This window comes from Ceratotherium simum, chromosome 20 (genome assembly GCF_057802395.1).
Source record: "Ceratotherium simum simum isolate JZ-2026a chromosome 20, ASM5780239v1, whole genome shotgun sequence".
Lineage (NCBI taxonomy): Eukaryota > Metazoa > Chordata > Mammalia > Perissodactyla > Rhinocerotidae > Ceratotherium > Ceratotherium simum.
Genome location: NC_141919.1, coordinates 16,207,624 through 16,229,800, shown reverse-complemented (window position 1 = coordinate 16,229,800; position 22,177 = coordinate 16,207,624). Strand labels below are relative to the sequence as shown.

The window sequence follows — 22,177 nt, the reverse complement described above, 5'->3', positions numbered from 1 at the left end:
GATTAAACAAAAGAAAAGCAGCTTTTCTTCTTTAAGAATGTGTCACTCAAATGCTCACAATGTTTAGTGATTGTATTATAAAGAGAAATATTCTGCTGTGGCCACCTCCAACTGCAAACTGACAAAGACCCTCTCCTTGACCAAACTTGAGTCAGGCTCTTTCTGACTACCTTGGGCTCTGTCCTTGGCCCACCTAATCTGGTTTTAGGAGAATTTAAGAATTCTGCTGAGTCACTTTAATGAAAATCTCCCAGTCTTGGTGTCTGATCACCCTGGCCTTCCTTCAGCAAGAGTTCTGTTGAGTTGGTCTGGCAAAAATCCCCCTAGCCCTGAGGTTTCCTCAGTCATTTTCCATCCACTGACTGCACCCCCCACCCCGCCCTGCTCCTTGGCTATAAATCTCCACTTGTCCTTGTATTTGGAATTAAGCTGGATCACTCTTTCCTGCTGTAAAACTCCTGTTGTATTACCCCTTTTGAATAAATGCTCCTGTACCATCTTTAACAAGCATCATGAAAACTTTACTTCAACAAAACCCAGGCCACACACACCAAAATCATTGTAGGTCAAAGAACAAAACTGATAAAATACTGGAATTCCAGGAACTCTCAGACACTCTCTCTTGGCCTGGACCTTACAGAGCTTTTCCCTTCAGTTAAACTGAAAGGAGAGACTCTGACATCAAGATAATCGCACAGAAAAGGACCTCTAAGGGCTCCCTCAGGGTAAATGGCTCCTAGTCCTTCATCTATCACCTTGCTCTTCACACTAGATATTTGCTGAACCCAAATACCACTCACCAAGATGCAGTTTCTGTCTGAAATGTCTCCACTGTAAGAGTTGCTTCTCAAGAATGTCCTTTCCCTCTTAAGGGCAGTGACTTTAAGAAGCTCAAGAGATAGAAACAGGAGCCTGAGTGGCTTGCTGTTTATTCCATTCAAGAACAAAGATCCAATCTGTAACGTCTCGTGCCAATTCACAATTTCCTCCTAGTTTGCCTTTCTTAAGGTTGTCCTAAAAACTTTACCTAATTTTAGAAAGAGTTCAAATTTTGAGACTTTGGACTTTCTTCTCTGTTGTAATACTATAATATCTACTTGCTTAACATCCTGGTCACAGAGCAAAACTGCCTGCTTGGAACCTGAGTTTCTCTAGGCCAGATAAGGACAAAGATTGTGGGGTTTTTATTCTGTTTTGTTTGTTTTTTAAATCATTTTACAGCAGACACTAACAGAGGTGAAGGAGGTTAGAGAGGATCAACTAATCTAGGCCAAGAATCAGTAAAGCACCCTATGGCCTTAAATCCTTGCAGGAAGGGGGCCAGCCTGGTGGCAGCCCAGGTTCACAGGTTCGATTCTGGGGTGCAGACTGACGCACTGCTCTTCAAGCCATGCTGTGGCAGTGTACCACATACAAAATAGAGGAGGATGGGCACAGACGTTAGCTCAGGGCCAATCTTCCTCATCAAAAAAAAAAAAAAAACTGTGGGAAGAAAACTTTCTTTCCCAAGATTACAAGGTTCAATTTACAAAACCTCTTGCTCTTTTATAAGATCAAGGGAGGGGCCGGCCCCGTGGCTTAGCAGTTAAGTGCACGCGTTCCGCTGCTGGCGGCCCGGGGTTCAGATCCCAGGCGCGCACCGACGCACCGCTTCTCCGGCCATGCTGAGGCCGCGTCCCACATACAGCAACTAGAAGGCTGTGCAACTATGACATACAACTATCTACTGGGGCTTTGCGGGAGAAAAAACAATTTATAAAAGATCAAGGGAGGATATCTACCTTCTCCAGAAAGAAGGAAGATGTTTTCGTATTTAGAGACCAACCTGTTTCACCGTAAGGTAATAACCTGGCCCATTCTGTAAGATCATAATTATAGCAGGGATCTTAGTCAGTTTGGGCTACTCTAACAGAATACCACAGATTAGGTGGCTTAAACAAACGCATTTCTTTTTTTTTTTTTTTGTGAGGAAGATCAGCCCTGAGCTAACATCCATGCTAATCCTCCTCTTTTTGCTGAGGAAGACCGGCTCTGAGCTAACATCTATTGCCAATCCTCCTCCTTTTTTTTATCCCCAAAGCCCCAGTAGATAGTTGTATCTCATAGTTGCACATCCTTCTAGTTGCTGTATGTGGGACACGGCCTCAGCATGGCCAGAGAAGCGGTGCGCCGGTGCGCGCCCGGGATCGGAACCCGGGCCGCCAGTAGCGGAGTGCGAGCACTTAACCGCTAAGCCACGGGGCGGCCCACTTATTTCTTGCTGTTCTGGAAACTGGAAGTCCAAGATCAGAGTGCCCATATGGTCAAGTTCTGGTAAGAAACCACTTCCTGGTTTACAATGGCCACCTTCTCACTGGATCTTCACATGGCAGAGAGAGAGATCATCTCTTTTGTGTCTCTTCTTATAAAGGCACTAATCCCATTCATGAGCGCTCCCCACTCAAGACCTAATTACCTCCCAAAGGTCCCACCTCCAAATACCATCACATCAGAGATTAGAGCTTCAACATAGGAATTTGGGGGAGACACAAACATTCAGTCCACAGCAGCAGGTTAACAATTTATTCAGCACTTTCTATGCACCCACCTGCATAATACAAAGCACTTTGTTTGTGTTAACTCTGCCTAGAGCATGTGGGAAATAGGAGCAGTTATTATCTCCATTTTATTAATGAGGACACTGAGTCTTAGGGAGGTTGAGCAATTTGCCCAAGAGGACAAAAGCTCATAAAAGTGACACTAGGATTCAAACATGGGCAGTCTGACTCAAGTTCATGCCCTTAACAACTTCATTTCACCATCACTTACCCACAGAATTTGTGCCTATACCAATTCCTAAAGCTGTATAGTGTTTTAGGGTTTACGAATCACTTTCCTGAACATATGATCCTTACATGAATCCCATGAGGTCCCTAGTAGATAATAATGAGTGAGATCAAGCATATAAAATGCCCCGAAGAATCCTGCTACATAGCATGTCCTCTGTAGGTATCCTCAGACCCACAGAGAGATAGCAAGAGGGTCATGAACCCCTAGAAATTGTGTACTAACTTTTGTGTGGATGTGAATATGCACATTTCTCAAGAGAAAATCTCAAGAGCTGGCTCAAAAATAAATGCCACACAAAGATATTTGAATAGACAGTTCTCCAAAGAAGGTATACAAATGACCAGTAAACACATGAAAAGATTCTCAACATTATTAGCCAGTAGGGAAATGTAAATCCAAACCACAGTGAGATACCTCTTCACACCCACTAGAATGGCTGTAATCAAAAAGTCAGACAACACAAAGTGTTGGTGAGGATGGGGAGAAATTGGAACTATCATAGATTGCTGATGGGAAGGGAAAATGGTACAGCTGCTTTAGGAAACAGTCTGGCAGTTCCTCAAAAGGCTAAACATAGAATTACCATATGATGCAGCAAGTCCATTTCTAGAGAAATGGGTAGTCCACTACCCAATAGAAATGAAAACCTATGTCCACACAAAAACTTGTACACAAATGTTCACAGCAGCATTATTCATAACAGCCAACAAGCAGAAACAACTCAAGTATCCATCAAGTGACGAATGGACAAACAAAATGTTATATATCCATACAATGGAATATTATTCAACAATACAAAGAAATGAAGTAAGGTCAGCCCCGGTGGCCTAGCGGTTAAGTTCAGTGCACTCTGCTTCAGCGGCTCGGATTTGATTCCCAAGTGCAGACCTACACCATTCATCTGTCAATGGCCATGCTGTGGTGGCAGCTCACATACAAAAAGAGGAAGACTGGTAGTGGATGTTAGCTCAGGGCTAATCTTCCTCAGCAAAAAAAAAAAGAAAAAGAAATGAAGTACTGATACATGCTACAACATGGATGAACCTTGAAAACATTATGCTAAGTGAAAGAAGTCATACAAAGGAATACAAGTTGTATGACTCCATTTACATAAAATGCCCAGAATAGGCAAATCTATAGAGGCAGAAAGTAGATCAGTGGTTGCCTAGGGCTGGTGGGGATGGAGGGACTTGACAGCTAAGGGGTGTGGGGTTTCTTTTGGCGATGATGAATATGTTCTAAAACTGACTGTGGTGATGGAAGCACAACTCTGTGAATATACTAAAAGCCATTAAATTGTACACTTTAAACAGGTGAGTAAAATGATATGTGAATTATATCTCAATAAAGCTGTTAAAAAATTTTTTTAAGTGGGGAGCAGCACAAGCAGAAAGAAAGACTAATCCACAGCAGAAAACTATGTGTATAAATAACAGCCCATAGGCAGAATGCAGGCCACAAATGTGTTTTGTTCAGCCAACAAAGTATTTTTAAAAATCTTTTGAAGCAACTAGTAAAATGTAAAAACCAAGAGGGTTCACCTTCAAGAAAGAATTTGTACATTTGCATTTTCTTTAACAAGGAAAGGGAAAAAAACAGAATGAGGCAATACTAGGCTTCAGTTTCAACTTGGCAACAGCCAGTTGGGGCTGCAGGTGGGCAGCCATTTTTAGTCAGGGCTTGCCCTGACCAGCAAAAGGCCCCAGCATGCTAGGATTCCACTCTAGTTTGACTTTTGGAGCCCTTGCTCTGTTGCTTTCATCTGATTTTCAAAGGAATCTGACTCAAAGCATGTTCGCTCCTCTTAGACAGAGGTGGCCAGTGAACGGTGGCTATTTGCTTTAACGATAAGAAAACTGAAGTAACTTGCCTGAGGTCAGGAGGGCAGGCAGCCCGCAGTAAAACTACCTTTTCTGACTCTTGGGTCCTTTCATTGCTCCTCTCGTCTCCCTGCTAATATTTTTAGAGAGTTTATAATTACCATATTCTGCTCCTTTTTCAGTTGCAACTGAGGGAAATCAGTGATAAAGGAAAGAACATGCTAGACATTCCAAAATGGCATAGGATTTTCAGGCTCTATGATCTCCTAATCACAAGCAAAATTTTGCCTAGGCCTAAGTCTCTTTGGTTGGTTCAGGCAACTTGAGCGAGTCTCCTGCGCCATATCCCAACACATCCACATACTAGGGAAGATCAAGAGGATGTTCAACTTGTACGCAGGGTAGGCAAAAAAGTCCCAAGAGAGTGTGTTTTTTTCTAGGTCACCCAGCACAGCTGGTACAGAAAGCACAAGTTTCTGATAGACAGGGATGTTTCTACCCCTGGGCCAGGTGGTTGGCCCACAACAAAAATGACCATCTATAAGAAGCTCCAAGTCCTCAATCAGTAGTGAGGAGAGAAGTTTGGTTGCCTGTAGTCATTCACCCCACTAGGCTGTGAGACTGCCTGGAAGAAAATTCTGTATGATGGCCACACATAGTTTAGGGAGAGGTGGAATAAAGCACAACCAAATTCGCCAAGCTGCACTCACCATTCAGAACACATAGCACAGCTGCAATCCAGGGATACCTGACTCTTATCTGGTCCTGGAGTGTTTCAAGATCCAGAGCCAGCCATCGACAGATCACCCCACACGAGGCCAGGGCTGTAAAGCAAAGGCCAGCAGAGAAAATGCCAGGAAACCAGGCCCGGGGGGGCACCTGTCCATGCTACCGAGTAATCATCTTCATTTCCAATCAAAATGAATCAGGAGGCTCTCAAGAGGCAGAAGCTTACAAATTCTGAAAAAGAATGCAACCTCTGAGGCAAATAACTTCTCACCCGCTCCCAATTGCGTAACTGGTCACGGCACTCTGCAATAGTCTCAGAGTTTATCTCTACTATACATAACAGAGGAACCTCCTCCCCAGAGATCTGGAAATACCAACTCTCATGGAGAGAAAGGGAAAGGAGTGCTGGGCTGCCCCTAACAAGGGGACCTGCTAATTGTTCCGGTGCCAAGTCCATCAGAAGGAAGTTCCCAGGGCTGTCCACTGCTACTCCCTCCCCACACCCTGGAAAGGCCATGGATTCCAGGCAATAGCTGACCCCAGATCCAAGTAGGTTCAATCACTATAATCAAATTATAGGACAAATCCCATCATGGAGTTTGTACGAAAATCTCTTTATTTTTTTAAATTGTGGTAAAATACACATAATATAGAATTTACGACCTTAACCATTTTTAAGTGTGCAGTTTAGTATTGCTAAGTACGTTCACATATTTGTGCAACTAATGTCCAGAACATTTTCATCCTGCAAAACTGAAACTTTACACCCATTAAACAACTCCATTTCCCTCTCCCCTGAGCCTCTGACAACCACCATTCTATTTTTTCTATGAACTGGACTACTTTAACTATCTCATATAAGTGGAATCATGCAATATTTGTCTTTTGGTGACTGGCTATTCCACTTAGCATAATATCTTCAAGGTTCATCCACGTTGTAGCATGTGTCAGAATTTCCTTCCTTTTTAAGGCTGCATAATATTCTGTTGTGTGTGTACATATCACATTTTCTTTATACATTCAGAAAATCTATTTCTATATCTCAGGGGTATGATTCTGTTGCTCTGGTGGCACACAAGTCATGGAGCTCGGTTTGTAATTGTCATGATTTTATGCTGAGAGAGAGATAGACAGAGACAGACTTGATTGTATAATGTTTGCATTCCAGGAGAGGAAAAACAAGCTAACTAAAGCTGCAGCTGAGCTCAATTCCGTCCTTGAGAGGCATCACACTGGTCCTCTCTACCCCAAAAATAAAAGTTTTGCACACCATATATTCCCAGGTTCTGGAACATGGCTTAGCACATAGTTGGCACTCAGTAAATATTTTTTGACTGAATGAACATAGCAGAATGATTGGTCATGAAGAGAAACGCACAGTGGTAGCAAGAAAATGCTATATGCATGATCTTCATTGATCTAGCTCATCTGAACATATTATTCAAGAAAGAAGCATCAATATGTATTGACATGGAAAGGTCTCCAGGAACTATTTTTAAAGGAATCAGGAATCTGGGAATCACAATTTTAATTGTGCATATCAATATACACAGTGTGATCCCCTTTATGTAAAAACAAATGCATAAATCAAAACAATAAATACATATGTACATAGTAATACACCTAAATAATATGCTCCAAATCCAATAGTTTAATTATCTCTGGATTGGGGGGGGATGAGGAGGAGGGGTAGAAAGGCAACTTTCTGTTTGAATTTCTATTTGTAGTATTTGAATTATTTACCACAAGTAATTATTTTTGCACTGTTAGTGGAATTTTTTTAAGAGAAAAAACATCTGGAAGGATAATTTGTCATAAGAATACATCAGTTCAATCTACCTTATATGTACCCTTTCTCAGAGAGCTACTGGAGGATGTGCTCCACCAAAATGGAAAAAAATCAAGAAAGAAGAAGACATGAGACATAGTAAACAGGATCCAGCATAACAGAGAGGGAAAGGGAATCCCCAAGATGATGGTAGAGAGAGAGCACAAAGAAACAGCTGTGCATCCAACATCAAGGGCAACCAGTCTGGACAAACAAAGCAGGTCAGAAAGCTGTACTCAAAAAGACAAAATTGGGGGCTGGCTTGATGGTATAGTGGTTAAGTTTACATCCTCCGCTTCAGCGGCCTGGGGTTCACGGGTTCGGATCCTGGGCACTGACCTATGCACCGCTCATCGGGCCGTGCTGTGGCGGCATCCCACATACAAAATAGAGGAAGATGGGTACAGATGTTAGCTCACAGACAATCTTCCTCAGCAAAAAGGAGGAAGATGGGCAACGGATGTTAGCTCAGGGCAGATCTTCCTCACCCAACAATAAAATAAAATAAAAAGAAGAAGATAAAATTGATTAAAATAGCTGTTGTACTGGAACACTTTGAGAGAAGATTTAGACAACTAGCAAAGAACTTGTGGTTAAATTAGTGAAAACTCTGCAAACATACAGAAAGACAACTCTGGGGGAAAACAAAAGTAATAAGGGGAAAGTAATCATATACTACACAATTCAGCTTTTTTTTTTTTTATTTTTTTTTTATTTATTTATTTATTTTTTTTTTATTTTTTCCCCCCAAAGCCCCAGTAGATAGTTGTGTGTCATAGCTGCACATCCTTCTAGTTGCTGTATGTGGGACGTGGCCTCAGCATGGCCGGAGAAGCAGCGCGTCGGTGCGAGCCCGGGATCCGAACCCGGGCCGCCAGCAGTGGAGCGCGCTCACCCAACCACTAAGCCACGGGGCCGGCCCCACAATTCAGCTTTTAATAGTGTGTAGGAAGGCGTAATAATGTTGACCAAACTAAATACTGACCTAACTAATAATTATGAGATAACTATATTCTGAAGATGGATGGAAAGACTAGGAATGACGCATATGAGTGGTAAGTGTAGGAACACAAAAGAAAAGTGAATCCTCATATTCCATGCTGGGAAGACAATATATGATGACTAAACCTGGAAAATCAAGAAGGAACAATATAAGCATTATTTTGAGACATGAATAAGTACCAACTAGCTAAGAGATGAACATGATTGCTCTTTCTGAAAAGTAGAAAATGATGGAGAGTTCTGCTGTTTTTAGTTACAAACTTATGGAATTATTTGATTCTGAATTATGTGTACGATATACAACTTCAATAAAACTAAGAAGTAAAAAAGAAAAGAAAAGCACAACTGAGACCCATATCAGAACACCTTACCTAGCAATGATGGTTTTTACGGGAAATAGTTGCTACATAGATTTCTGATGTGACACGCACAAAAATAACTGAGTTAGAGGTAGGATGGCCACTTTCAGTTCTAACACTGGAAGACTCTACCAGAAGTGTGATGAAAGTCACTCTGACAGTGTTTGGGCTCTTCAGCCTATACTGAAAACCCATGATTGAAAACCCAGCGAGAAAGAAAAAGAGGCAAGAAAGAAAAAGGGGCAAGACATATCTCAGGTCCAGTATTTACCGAACGCTTGAGTTTTGGCATAGACATCCTGTCAAAAAAAATCGCTATGATAGAGAATTGTAAATAGGCAAGACAAGACGAAAATTTGTGGCAAATCACCAATATGCTGTCTGGGTCTTCCCCCTCTCCTCTGGAGTACAATCAACTAAAAATGCTGTTCATGCCCATGTCTATCAAGGAAAATTTAATACTATCTTAGGGGACTAGTCCCCAGTTTTGGCCAAAAAAAGGAGGCTCATGCTGAGTCCCGACTCAAATGGTTTACAACCTCCTGGGGGAGGGAGGGACCTAAGAAACAGCCAGATTCTTATAGGCAAACCCAGATGCCAGTCAAGCCAATATCTCATGCTTTATCAGTTGTGAAGAATCCAAAACAGATGAAAAATGAAACACCAAAATTTGTATACAGGGGAAAAGAAACTGAAGACCCCGGTTCCCACTTTGGCAGTTAAGGGTGACTCACATTTTCCCTAGGAACAAATGATCAAAATCCTACGTATGGATAGAATATCCAAATTCTTAGCGTTTTAATGGACTGACCCGGGTTCAAATGTCAACTCTGTTTTTCTTCCTCAGCTTGCTTTTCCTCGCCTGTAACCCAGTGGGGTGGGAGGTGGGGTCATGATACTTACACCTCATAGCATTATTGCCAGGATGAAATGACAACAGTCACAAACTTTTGCAACCTGCTAAATACGATAGACATTACACCAAGTGCGTTGCGTATATAGCATTTCATTTACTCTTCAAGTTATAAATATTCTTATCTCATTTTCCAGATGAGGAAGCACAGAAGTTAAGTAATTTGCCCAAGAGCATAGCTGGTGGTGCAGCTGAGATGCTAATTCGGGTAATCTGCCTTCAAAGAAAGTGCTCTTAACAGCCAGACTATGCCGAAATGCGTGAAATACTATGTGCTCAATAAATGGTACTTCACACGCAGTGTATGCCAATCCAGACAAAACAGGTAAGTGATGGCCAGTTTGAGGCTTGGCCGCCTTATAAGAGACCCAGACATGACAGGGTCTCCACTCCTCTCCCTAACTCCCCAAGCTCACTTCTGTCCCAAGCGTCCCCAGCGGCCGGGGGCGCCCCCCTCTCCAGCCCTGCAGAACTTCCTGCGGCGCTCGCGGCCGGGAGTCGAGAGAGCCCCTGCGCGGGGCTTGAGGCTGCGCGCCCGGGCGGCGCGAGGTGGGGGATGGAGCGGCCGGAGCGGGGCCGGCGTTTACCTTGACCTGCACTCGCATCGCTCCGGGACGCCGGCGCGGGACGCGCAGGGGCGCAGACAGCGGCCGGGGCACTTCTCGCGCCGCCTCCGGGACCTGCGACGCCCGGCTCGTCTGGGTCCCCAGCGGACAGGCGTGCCCCCCGCCGCTCCGCACTGCGCCCTCTCTCCTCCCGGCTCCCGGCTCACGCCACGTCCGGTCTCCTGTGCCGCCGGCCCGGAGCGGAACCGGAGAGCTACCTCCTCTCCTGGGATGTGTCCCCACCGCCCTAGGCTGAACCCCGGGCCCCGTTAGGGTTCCGCTCCGACACCACCTCTGCGCTGGCCCCATTCCAGCTCCTGGAACGGGGTCTGCGAGACTTGCCCTTTAGTAGGTGCTCTACGTTAGCCAAAACCTCAGATATGATTATCGGCTTCGGGTGGAGACCAGAGAACTTGAAAACAGGTATTTCGGAAATCCTAGCTATTCTATATACGAGTTAGATACTTGTGCGACTGGCCCCACCCTCAGCCAGGGAGGGCCCTGGGCTCAGATCTGGTAAAGGAATCGCCTGAGGCTCTTTGGCCCCGCCGCCCGCCGGCGGCCCCGCGTACCTGTGAGCGCTCCACAGCAGGTTGGGCTTTCATCCTTAACCGGCAGACCCCGCTACCAAAGTCTTATCAGAGCTTCTGACTTGTGGAGTCAGATCTGGGCTCCACCTCCACACGCTGCCTTTTACAGCCCTATAGATTTGTCACAGTACCTTTTGGCCTCAGTTACCTCCTGTATAAAACAGGAGATGATTCTGACATTACCTAGATCAAAGGAGTACAGTGAGGGTCAGATGGGACGTTCATCATCACCATAGACACGTTTTATGGTATTGCGTTGTTCTTGTTGAGTCACTGTTGGTGCGGGGAGGACACGGGAGTTACTGGGTATGTCAAGTGACCTCTCTGGGCCTGAGTTTACTGATCTATGCAGTGGGAATGATAGTGAACAAACCCACCTCCTTCAGAGGTTGAATTGAACAAAGGAAATCCATAAAGTAGCACACACATGCTTTCTTCTCCGTGGGTTCCTCTGGCTAGGCAGTCTTGATTAAGGCTGCAGTCAGTGACCGTAGGTGGATTCCAGTATGTTGGCAGAGGTGATTGATGCTCACTTACTACAAGTGTTGTAGTGAACAATGCTAGCCATTCATCCCTGATAATTGATTTCAGATTAGAGGCACCTACCCTTTTAGTCCTTTCTGAATTTCTGCCCCGTGAGCTCACATTTGCAGACACAGCTAACAGGTTTTTTCCCCCATTTCTCAATGTGATTTTAATGAATATTTCTTTATTAGAAAACCCGAGGGCCGGCCCTGTGGCTTATCGGTTAAGTGCTCTCGCTCCGCTGCTGGCGGCCCGGGTTAGGATCCTGGGTGCACACCGACGCACTGCTTCTCTGGCCATGCTGAGGCTGCGTCCCACGTACAGCAACTAGAAGGATGTGCAGCTATGACGTACAACTATTTACTGGGGCTTTGGGGGAAAATAAATAAATAAATAAAATTATAAAAAAAGGGGCTTTGGGGGAAAATAAAATTATAAAAAAAAAGAAAACCCGAACATCTCATATGTGTATTAACATTTTGTTGTTTTTCTATTAACCCATTTAGTCTCATTTCTTCTCCTCAACCCATCGCCTTCAAAATGTTAAGGTTCAGAAGCCCCCCAAGGCAAGTAAGCACCTCTTGATTAGTGTTCCTCCAGATACTCCCCCGTTTGATCTCTCACAGCAATAGACACTGGGAGCTCTCAGAAACCTGCAGACCCACCAAGACTAGACATTTGGAACCTCAGATTCTGAAGAGTCTTCGTGCACTGTGACTACCATTTTCTAGTTTAATCTCTTCTAGTCTTTATTTTATTTTGGTGAGGAAGATTGGCTCTGAGCTAACATCTGTTGCCAATCTTCCCCTTTTTTTGCTGAGGAAGATTAGCCCTGAGCTAACATCTGTGCCCATCTTTCCCTATTTTTTATAGGTGGGATGCCACCACACTTGGCTTGATGAGCGGTGCGTAGGTCCGCACCTGGGATCCGAACCGGGAACCCCAAGCGCCAAAGCGGAGTGCGGGAACTTAACCACTACACCACCGGACCGGCCCCTCTTCTAGTCTTAATCTCTAAATTTACATGTTAGGGTAGTCATATCTCCTTTTCAGATCAAGCTTCAAGGCACAGAGTCTAAAATACCACGCAATTCCAGGGCTTAAGGTATTTGATGTGCTAGTTTACAAGCTGCCTTTGGTTCCCAAGCTATATCAGAAACACCTGAGGCGTATGTTGAACGTGCAGATTCCCGAACCCCAACCACCCCACCCAGACCATTTGTATCAGAATTTCTGGGGTGGGGCCCAGGAATCTGTATCTTTCATAAGAGCCACAATCAACATAAAAGCTTGTCTATAAAAGTCTTCTGGCCACAAATATACCTACACCCAGAGGCTAGCTATGAAATTTAAATTTCAGAATGTTCTTTGGTAGTCTAGTGTGGTTTGATTCAGGCCAACAAATATTTCCTGAACACAGACTGTTTGTCAGGCATCCTGCTGGGCCCTGGGAAAACAAAGATGAATAAGACATTGTCTAGTCTGCAAGGAGTTTGAGTGTGTAGGAGGAGGAACAATCAAAAATGAAACAGTACCTGGGGCACCATTGGTCACATTTGTCAACACAAACAGTGATTTTCTCATTTGTTGCCCTCCCTTATTCCTTTCTTCCTCTTCCCATTCTTTTCTCCTATGTTTTCTTCTTTGTCAGACCTCCTTTTTTATCTTCGATATTGTAAATGTTTTATTCCTGGTCTGACAGGGTGTTAAGATACTGCTCCAACTTTTAAAGCCAACCTAATGATTTCAAAACGGAGGGGAACAGCTGATTTTTCAGCAGAGAAAAATGGGTATGAAAACATTTTTTTTAATATATGAAGATCTTAATGAGTCCCAGCAATTGGAGGCCACTCTAATAAGTATATGCATTCTTCTCCTGAAGAAAATTGCTACAAGCTTGGATTTGGTGTTAGTTTGGTTTCCTTTACTTGGGCCAGGGTGAGGGTTGTCGGGGATTTTACACAATAATACTTCACAGCCTCTCTGGATAGCCCGGGACAAAAATGAGAAATAAGGAGCTCTATTTCGTTGCACCAAGAAAGGACACCACGGGAAACCTCTTGCCCAGTCCATCACGGTGTACTATGATCTCTGGTTCGTGGCCCTCACTTTGGGTCGCCACTGCTTTCCTTTCAGAAGCGTAAAGGAAACACAATATGCGCAGTGGTATTCTGAAGGGGGTAATGGAAACTATGATAAGCCTAGAGGGCTTTCCACAGGTGGAGGAAGTTTAAAGGTGTGGATTATTCATTTAAGAAGTCAGATAAAGGTGTATTGCCAGTAATGAGGGAAGAAATTCATCTCTCCCAGTCCATTCCTATATAACAGTTTCAGACCTTCCTATTCAAACCCAAGGTGGTGAGTTTGAGTTCCAGCCATTCATTCTCCTAAACTGCTACACATCAGATTTCCTTCGAAAGGAAGTAGTGTATTTTCTCCTGCTTGCTGACTAAATTTTTCTCTTATTCACTGCTTCTGTGGCAGTATGCTCCCAATTTATTTCTTTATTTGCTATGAAAACAGATTATTTCTCCTGTCACATAAGCAAAGATTAGAATATTCATGGTTGGCAAGGTGGAGAATAGGAACCCTCAAATATTTTTGGTGAGAGTTTAAAATGATACCCTTTTTGAAGGCATTTTAGCAACCTGGATTCAAGGCATATCGTTTTTTATCACAATTCTAGTCCTAAGACTTCATACTTCAGAAATACACAAAGATATGTATATAAGGATATATGTAGTAGCACTCTTTGTAATGAAAAAGATTGCTAATAATCCAAACAGCCATCAGTGGATGTTTAAATAAACAAACTGTGGTGTGCTCATACCATGAAACACCATACCTTTTTTGAAAGAATGAGTTAGATCTAAATATACAGACAAGGAAAGGCAAAACAGCAACTAGTAAAAGTAAGTATGATTCAGTTTTTTAGAATTTATATGTGTAGGTTGGAATATTCACAGGAAAGTTCTAGGAGAATATATACCAAACTGTTAACAACGGAAGACATACTTATACTAAAAAATAATTTGTTGCTTATCTGAAACTCAAATTTAACTGGGCATTTTATCACCCAAGATTGTTCCACAAGCCTACACTGGTAGCTTGAAGAAGCTATGGGTGCTCTTTAAAAGTGTGCATTACAAACACTGACACTGAGCCCAAGCTCCTTTAGAACTGTACCTTCACATCTGAAAGAAGAGACATTAAGATCAGTTGAGGGCCGGCCCCATGGCTTAGCGGTTAGGTGCGCGCAATCCGCTGCTGGCGGCCCGGGTTCGGATCCCGGGTGCGCACCAACGCACCGCTTCTCCAGCCATGCTGAGGCCGCGTCCCACATGCAGCAACTAGAAGGATGTGCAACTATGACATACAACTATCTACTGGGGCTTTGGGGAAAAAAGAAAGGAGGAGGATTGGCAATAGATGTTAGCTCAGAGCCTGTCTTCCTCAGCAAAAAAGAGGAGGATTAGCATGGATGTTAGCTCAGGGCTGATCTTCCTCACAAAAAAAAAAAAAAGATCAGTTGAGCACCGGTAACAAAGTGCCAGGCACAGGCACGACGATAGATATCTTCCTCTTCAACCTCTTTAAAACAAATGCCCTCAATACTATGGCTTGTTCAATGATCACAAACTCCTCCCATCACAGCAGCACACCACCCTGGGACTCTGTGCAATGTGACTTTGCAACAGCCCTCCTGTGCAGAGGCTCAGCCTCTTCTCTGCTAACCTTGAATCTGAGCTGGACTTGTGGCCAATAAAATGTGGCCAAAATGACATGGTTTAAGTTCCTGAACCTAAGCCTCAAATGGCCCTGCAGTTTTGACCTTCACCCTATTGTAACACTGCCCTGAGACCACCGTCCTGAGAAGAAAGACCACTTGGAGAGACCAGCCAACCCTCAGAACCACCCAGCCAACTCTCAGAATCATGAGACATAATCAACCAATGTTATCATAATCCACTAAATGTGGAGGTTATTTCTTGGGCAGCAATAGACAACTTAGTTTATTTTCTCATTGTTTTCCTCCATTTTTTCCATGCAAAATCTCTGTGAGGATTCACTGAGGGTCAGAAATCGTCATTGTGAGTATCACCAGTCTCACAGCTAGTCAAGTGTGAAGCCAACGAAAATTTGAACACAGGTCTGTGTGGCTGTAAAGGTCCATCGTTTTTTCTACACACACCTTGAACATAATGAGCACATATTAAAAATTTAGTTGGATGACTGTCTGAATCAGAGCTTGGTTTTTATTACTTGTATATACCAGAATTAAGAATATATTTATTCAACAAGAAATGTCTACCAGTACTAAATTTTTAACCCTTAGTCCTTTTCTCTTGAATAAATTACTTAAAAGGAAACACTATTAACACATTCTCTTCTCCCTAAAAGGCAAACCACAGTTTTTCATCCTTGGAACAAGTACTCTAGTAGCTTAAGGAATTGTGCTTTCCATTTCAGGTGAGAAAACTGAGAGGTAGGTAAAATAAGTGACTTCACCAAAAGGAACCAACTATTTGAACCCTCCATACCTGACTCATTTATCTAGCACCATCTTTTTTCTTTTTAACTTTTTATTTTTAAATGAGTATGCCCTCACAGAAAGTTGCAAAAATCATATACAGAGTCCCTTGAACTAAAATGAGTCTTTTTAAGTATTTTAAATTATATATATATATATATATATATATTTCTTTTTTTTGGTGAGGAAGACTGTCCCTGAGCTAACATCTGTACCAATCTTCCTCTATTTCATATGTGGGCTGCCTGCCACAGCATAGCTTGATGAGTGGTGTAGGTCCATGCTCAAGATCCGAACTCACGAACCCCGGGCTGCCAAAGCAGAGCGCACGAACTTAACCACTATGCCTCTGGGCTGGCCCCTTAAATTATATATTTTCAATATTCCTCTTGTAATATTATTTACATTTATTTACAATGTGTGCCAATGAATAAAGGAGGGAAGAAATTATTACCTATTGGGCACTCACTGTGGGCTAGGAACTTTGTTATATGTCTTATTTTTATTTAATACATTATTAACCACCATTTTATAGGATAACTGAGTTTCTGAAAAGTCAAAACTTGTCCAGAGTCATAGACTGAGTAAGTCGCAGAGCTGGAATTTCAAAGACAGCTTGTCTGAACACCGTGGGTGTTCCCAGGCCCACGGTGTGTCCATCATATGAGAGTTCCTACCCAAAATAATCTCAACTTCCATTTACTAGTGAGGTTTTGTTTTGCTATTATTTAATTTTTTTTTAAGCAAGTTTTTTTTGTTTTTTTTTAACTTTATTTATTTTTCCCCCCAAAGCCCCAGTAGATAGTTGTATGTCATAGCTGCACATCCTTCTAGTTGCTGTATGTGGGACGCGGCCTCAGCATGGCCGGACGAGCGGTGTGTCGGTGCACGCCCGGGATCCGAACCTGGGCCGCCAGCAGCGGAGCGCGCGCACTTAACGGCTAAGCCACGGGGTCGGCCCGCTATTATTTAATTTTTTTAAATGTTACTTTGGTGAAAGTATTTATAAACCCTGGGTGTAGGGTTTTTTTCCAACCAACTTTCAGTACAACAGCGGGTCTGCACAGCAGAAGAACCTGTACGCTTCTGCTGCTAGTGAGATCTTTAGATTACATTCTTCTCTAAGCAAATAGCATGTGATTTACTTGATGGTGAAGGTGCCCAACCATTTCCATAATATCCCTGAAGGTATAATAAATCAAACTTTTTTAAGACAAGGTCATTAAGTTTAGATATTAAATTTAGAATTGCTGCAATCCAACCACAAAATTTATTTAGCCATCTTAGGCTCTCGTAAAATGGAGACATTTTTACTGACCTAACAACAAAGTGCTGTCATAAAAGCCCGCATAACCCTGTGACCCAGAAAGATCACATCTAGAACACTTGCCCAAAAAAACCCTTACATGTGATACAAATTTACATAATAAGATATTCATATCAAAATTATGTAACACAATACAGTAGGAATTCAGTTAAAGTCTATTATGAGAGAAGTAATTAAGTAAATTAGCAGGGCAATTATGTAGCTGTTAGAAAAGGCTAACAATGAAGATTATGCAAAGCCAAAAAGGGAGCTAGAATATCGTATGTACTATATGAGTACATCTATGCCAAAAACTATGTAGAAAAAAATTAGAAAGAAATGTATCCTTCAATTTTTCCAAGTATTCTATAATATGATCTTATTTTTTAAATAATTTTAAAAATTAATTAAAAATGAAAATCCCATATACCTTGGAATGACTTATAGGATTACCTGTGTTCCCATACTACACTTTTTCTGACCATTTATTCTTCCTGATTAATAAATTATGAATTTCAATCATTTCCCAGACCCTTTGCGCCACAAGTTTAGTACCAATGCTATTATTTTTTAATGTTTTATGATTCATGTATTACATTGAATAGCATGGTGCTTCTTAACAACATAGTTGAGGATAATTTTGTTTTGGCTACAGCTGTTTAACTGAACACACAACAAAGATGCCAATGTCTTCTTTGCCAAGAAAATGAGTGTACCACTATTTATCTATACTTATAAAGATCAAGATAAATGAAGAAAGAACAACAAAAAAATGAAAATAATTCTCTGTGAATTTCAGCATGAAATCTACATATTATCATAAGGTATAAAGTTTCCCATTGACCTTTCACAGTAATAACACAAAGACACAGATTGTACTTTGCAAGTACATGAAGGCCTGATGTTTCTATATCTAAACCCCTAATACCTAAGCTAAGCAAAATGTATCTTCTCCCTAACTTTTCATCTGTATACTATTTTGAAAGTATAAATGGTCAGTTTTATATGCAATTTCTTCATCGTGCCCCAAAACTTTTGTCACTATAAACACTTTCAACTAACTCAAGACCATTCCTCCAAAGAGCTCAGAATTCATCATATTTATTATTCTATGATTCATAAAATCCCTGTGGAGATGGGAAAAGGAAAAAGTAGCTTTAACTTCATAAGTAAAGAAAGTCAGGTCTCATAGCAGAGAATTATCAACTAATATGCTAAAAACTGGCCAGTCTATTTGTGGCACCTCCCAGACATGGCATCCCACAGCTCAGTATGCTCTGGTCACTGCCACTTGAAGATCCCTCTGTCGCCAGTGTCCAATCTTTATTGCCCACCTAGAAAGAGGAATCTTGGAACACTAATAATCCCCCAAACTTAAAGTCTCCACTTCTCTAATGATCCTCCATTTTGTTTATTCTCCCCAAACCATCTTAACTTATTAAAGCCTATAATAGAATTGCCTCCTGATCATGACATATACTAAGACAATGCCCACTAACCATCCAAATGCAACATCTCTTCTATTGTGGTGTTCTTGTCAAATTTCTACCATCCTTCCTGTTATTAGTTGAATTGTGTCCCTCCTCTAAAAAGATATGTTGGTGTACTAATCCCCAGTACTTCAGAATGGGACCTTACTTGGAGAGAGGTCTTTACAAAGGTAATCAAGTTAAAATGAGGTCATTAGGATGGACTCTAATCCAATATATGACTGATGTCTTTAGAAAAAGGGGAAATTTGGGCACAGAGACATGAATAGAGGGGAAAGGATGTGAAAACACAGGGAAAAGACAACCTTCTACAAGCCAAGGAGAGAGGACAGATCCTTCCCTCACAGCCTTCAGAAGGAACCAATCCGGCTGACACATTGATTTTGGACTTCTAACTTCCAGAACTGCAAGACAATTAAATTTCCATTGTTTAAGCCATCGATTTACAGCAGCCCTAGCAAACTAATACACTTCCGTACCATTTATATTCATAGAAATTCTCCTAAATCTTGTCTTTTACTGAGGGGCACCATAACTCCCTATTGGCCTAAAACAGACCCAGATTATGCCTTTTGCACAAGCATAAATATTAATAGCACCTTCTTTTATTCTCAAAAGAGTCCATGTTTACATAGTCATCCTACCTCTCACACCACCCACAATCCTTCCTATAACCCCCTTCCATTCAGCCAAGAGGTTCTTCACAATCACCTTGCTATCTCTGAATATTACAGACCTCCTTGGGTGCAGTGACAAAAACGATATTCATCTAAAAGCTTTCCTCAATTTTTGTTTGGTTTTGACTAGATTGCACACTCTGTAAAGACAGGAACTGCTTTTTTCTCATTTTTGCATCACTGAGCATTTACATGGTCCAGCCTGAAAGAAATGTTTATTCAACCCCATTAAATGGAAGTAGGAATTTAATTTATTTATTACTCTTTAGTAAAGTATCATACTTGCTTCAAATACCTTCTCTTACTTTAAAAGTTATCAAGAAATAGATGCAAATTGCTAAGTATCTATATTTTATGGGGCTCAGGAATTCTCATGAAAAAAAAGCATGAAGAGTAAGCAAGTCGAAGCATTTTAGCTTTTTATGGCATTAGTATGCTTAGGCCAGCATGATTATATCTACAGGGAGAAAACAGACATATTACACAGGTATTAGTATCATATTTCCATAAAATATTTTAGAAAGTTGTAATAGCATAATGGAAATCAAAACCACCAGGGGAGAGGATGATTACTGCAAATAATGCAACTCATTGAGATAAGCAGAGATTAGAAGACAAACACTTTTATGTGGGCTGTAAACTGTATCTAAAGGGCATGGCATAAGTATGTGTAAGTATTTATAGACTTAAAGTCCCAGCTAGGACAGCACAGAGAGGACCCAGGTCAATGGTGGCTTTATATTTCATTGGGGAAACCAAGGCAAGGGCGGCTTCTCTGCGTAGATACCTCTCCTCTGTAAAGTTCTGAATCCTGTACGTGCTTGTATGCAGTTAGAAGGCTCCTACTGATGCTGCTGGACCTAGAAACCACCTCACTCTACCTTAAGGAGCCCTCTGCTCCATATTCCACCTCCTCGTCTTCCAACCATACTAGGAATTGTTTCAAAAACTTGCATGTACCTCTTTCATTCCAGAAGCACTGTAATTTTTCTGATTATAAAAGCAATACACCCTAGTTGTAGAGAATTTGGAGGTTTCAGAAATGTACAGGGAAAACAAGAGAGAGAATGGGGTGGGGGGAGAGCATAGGAAGAATGAATCACTGGTAATTCCACTTCTCAGAGATAACCATTGTATTATTCTGGTGCATTTCCTTCTAGAAGCTCTCTTTTCAGTATCTCTCTGCCTAGTTCTCCTCATCAGCTCCCTCTCTTGCGCTTCCTATGTCATCTCTTATAGAACTGATACTTAAGTGAGTGAATGCTTGAATTAGGAACGATTTTATGTTGTGTAATTAAAAGCATCAAAAAAGGGTTTTTCCTTCAATATTACCCACTGTATGCAGTGGCAGTTCGTAGCAATAGAATGGTACCTATTAAGATAGCAGTCCATCTGACATAGCAGAGAATCCTCCTCCCTAACTCCCAGAAACCCCACCACTACCACCATGTACAGCAATGATAAATATTGCTCTGTATAGAGATTAGTTACGTTATGAGTTACATAGGCCTGGAGATATGCTAAGGAACCCCTAACCTATGTATCTCTCTTTACATGCGAAAATCCGTTCTGGGTTCCAAACTACTTATTTACAAACTAGCTTACAGAAAACAAATGATTTGTAGGAGGGAGACTGCCTATGTTTGGATCACAGGAACAAGAGAACAGGAGTAAGTGCTTAGGTAACATTTGTGAAGAGGATGTAACAAGCCAAGCCCTGGTGAGGAGAGCAGTGTGGCCTAATTTACGTAGGATTATGTGGAATGGCTAAGAGTTGGAAGAACAAGAAAAGAGGACAATTCTTCAAAGTAACTGCTCTGTGAGGTTTTGTCTATCTCTAAGTTTTCCTCATTTCTCTTTTTTGTCTGTTGAACTCATTTATCAAAACTCAGCTCCCACAGAAGTGTGTGCATGTAAAACTGGTGAAATCTGAAAAAGATCTGGAGATTGTCTCAATGTCAATACAGACGGTCCCTGGCTTAATGACGGTTCGACTTAGGATTTTTTGACTTTACAATGGTGCGAAAGTGATACGCTTTCAGTAGAAATCAGACTTCTAATTTTGAATGTTGATCTTTTCCCGGGCTCGTGATATGCGGTAGGAGCCTCTCTCATGATGCTGGGCAGTGTCAGTGAGCAGCAGCTCCCAGCCAGCCACACGATCACAAGGGTTAACAGCCGATATACTTACAACCATTCTGTACCCACACAACCATTCTGTTTTTCACTTTCAGTAGAGTGTTCAATAAATTACATGAGCTATTCAATGCTTTATTATAAAATAAGCTTTGTGTTACATGATTTTGCCCAACTGTAGGCTAATGTAAGTGTTCTGAGCAAGTTTAAGGTAGGCTAGGCTAAGCTATGATGTTCGGTAGGTTGGGTGTATTAAATGCATTTTTGACACATGATATTTTCAACTTACAATGGGTTTATCAGGACATAACCCCATCGTAAGTCGAGGAATATCTGTATGCTGGTTTTGATACTATATTTGTAGTTATGTAAGATGTTACCATGGGAAAAGAAGCATGAAGGGTCCATGGGACCTCTTTGTACCATTTTTGCTACTTCCTGTGACTCTATAATTATTTCAAAAGGAAAAGAAAACTCAGCTCCAGAACTTTCTGCAGCACAATCTGGCCTGACAACCCAGATTTCCATCACCTTCCAATTGCTTTGGCTTATTGTCCCTTCACATAATTTCCATACTGTATCTTGCCTGTTTTCTAATTATCTGTGCCACACCACTTAGCATACATGTATATTTCCATATGTATTGCATGTATTTATATATGTTTACATACACTGTGACTTAGACACACAGACATATATCATACTGTCTCCTTCACTAGCTGTTTCATATGCGTATAGGTCGTGAATCCCCGGGGAAGATTGTAAGCAGTCTTTGTACCTCCTTTCTTGATACCCCATGGCACCCCACTGCTAACTGCATGGTAGGTACTCAATAAA

At 41.8% G+C, this 22,177-nt stretch overlaps 1 protein-coding gene across 1 annotated transcript in view; it reads right to left on the bottom strand.

Annotated features, from left to right (window-relative positions):
- Positions 1-10,443, bottom strand: part of TRPM6 (transient receptor potential cation channel subfamily M member 6) — a 147,662-nt gene extending 137,219 nt beyond the window's left edge. The window contains exon 1 of the mRNA XM_014794705.2: positions 10,068-10,443. Coding sequence (XP_014650191.1) covers positions 10,068-10,394 — 327 coding nt within the window. The 5' untranslated portion in view covers positions 10,395-10,443. The remainder of the gene's footprint in view (positions 1-10,067) is intronic.
- Positions 10,444-22,177: the final 11,734 nt, after the last annotated feature.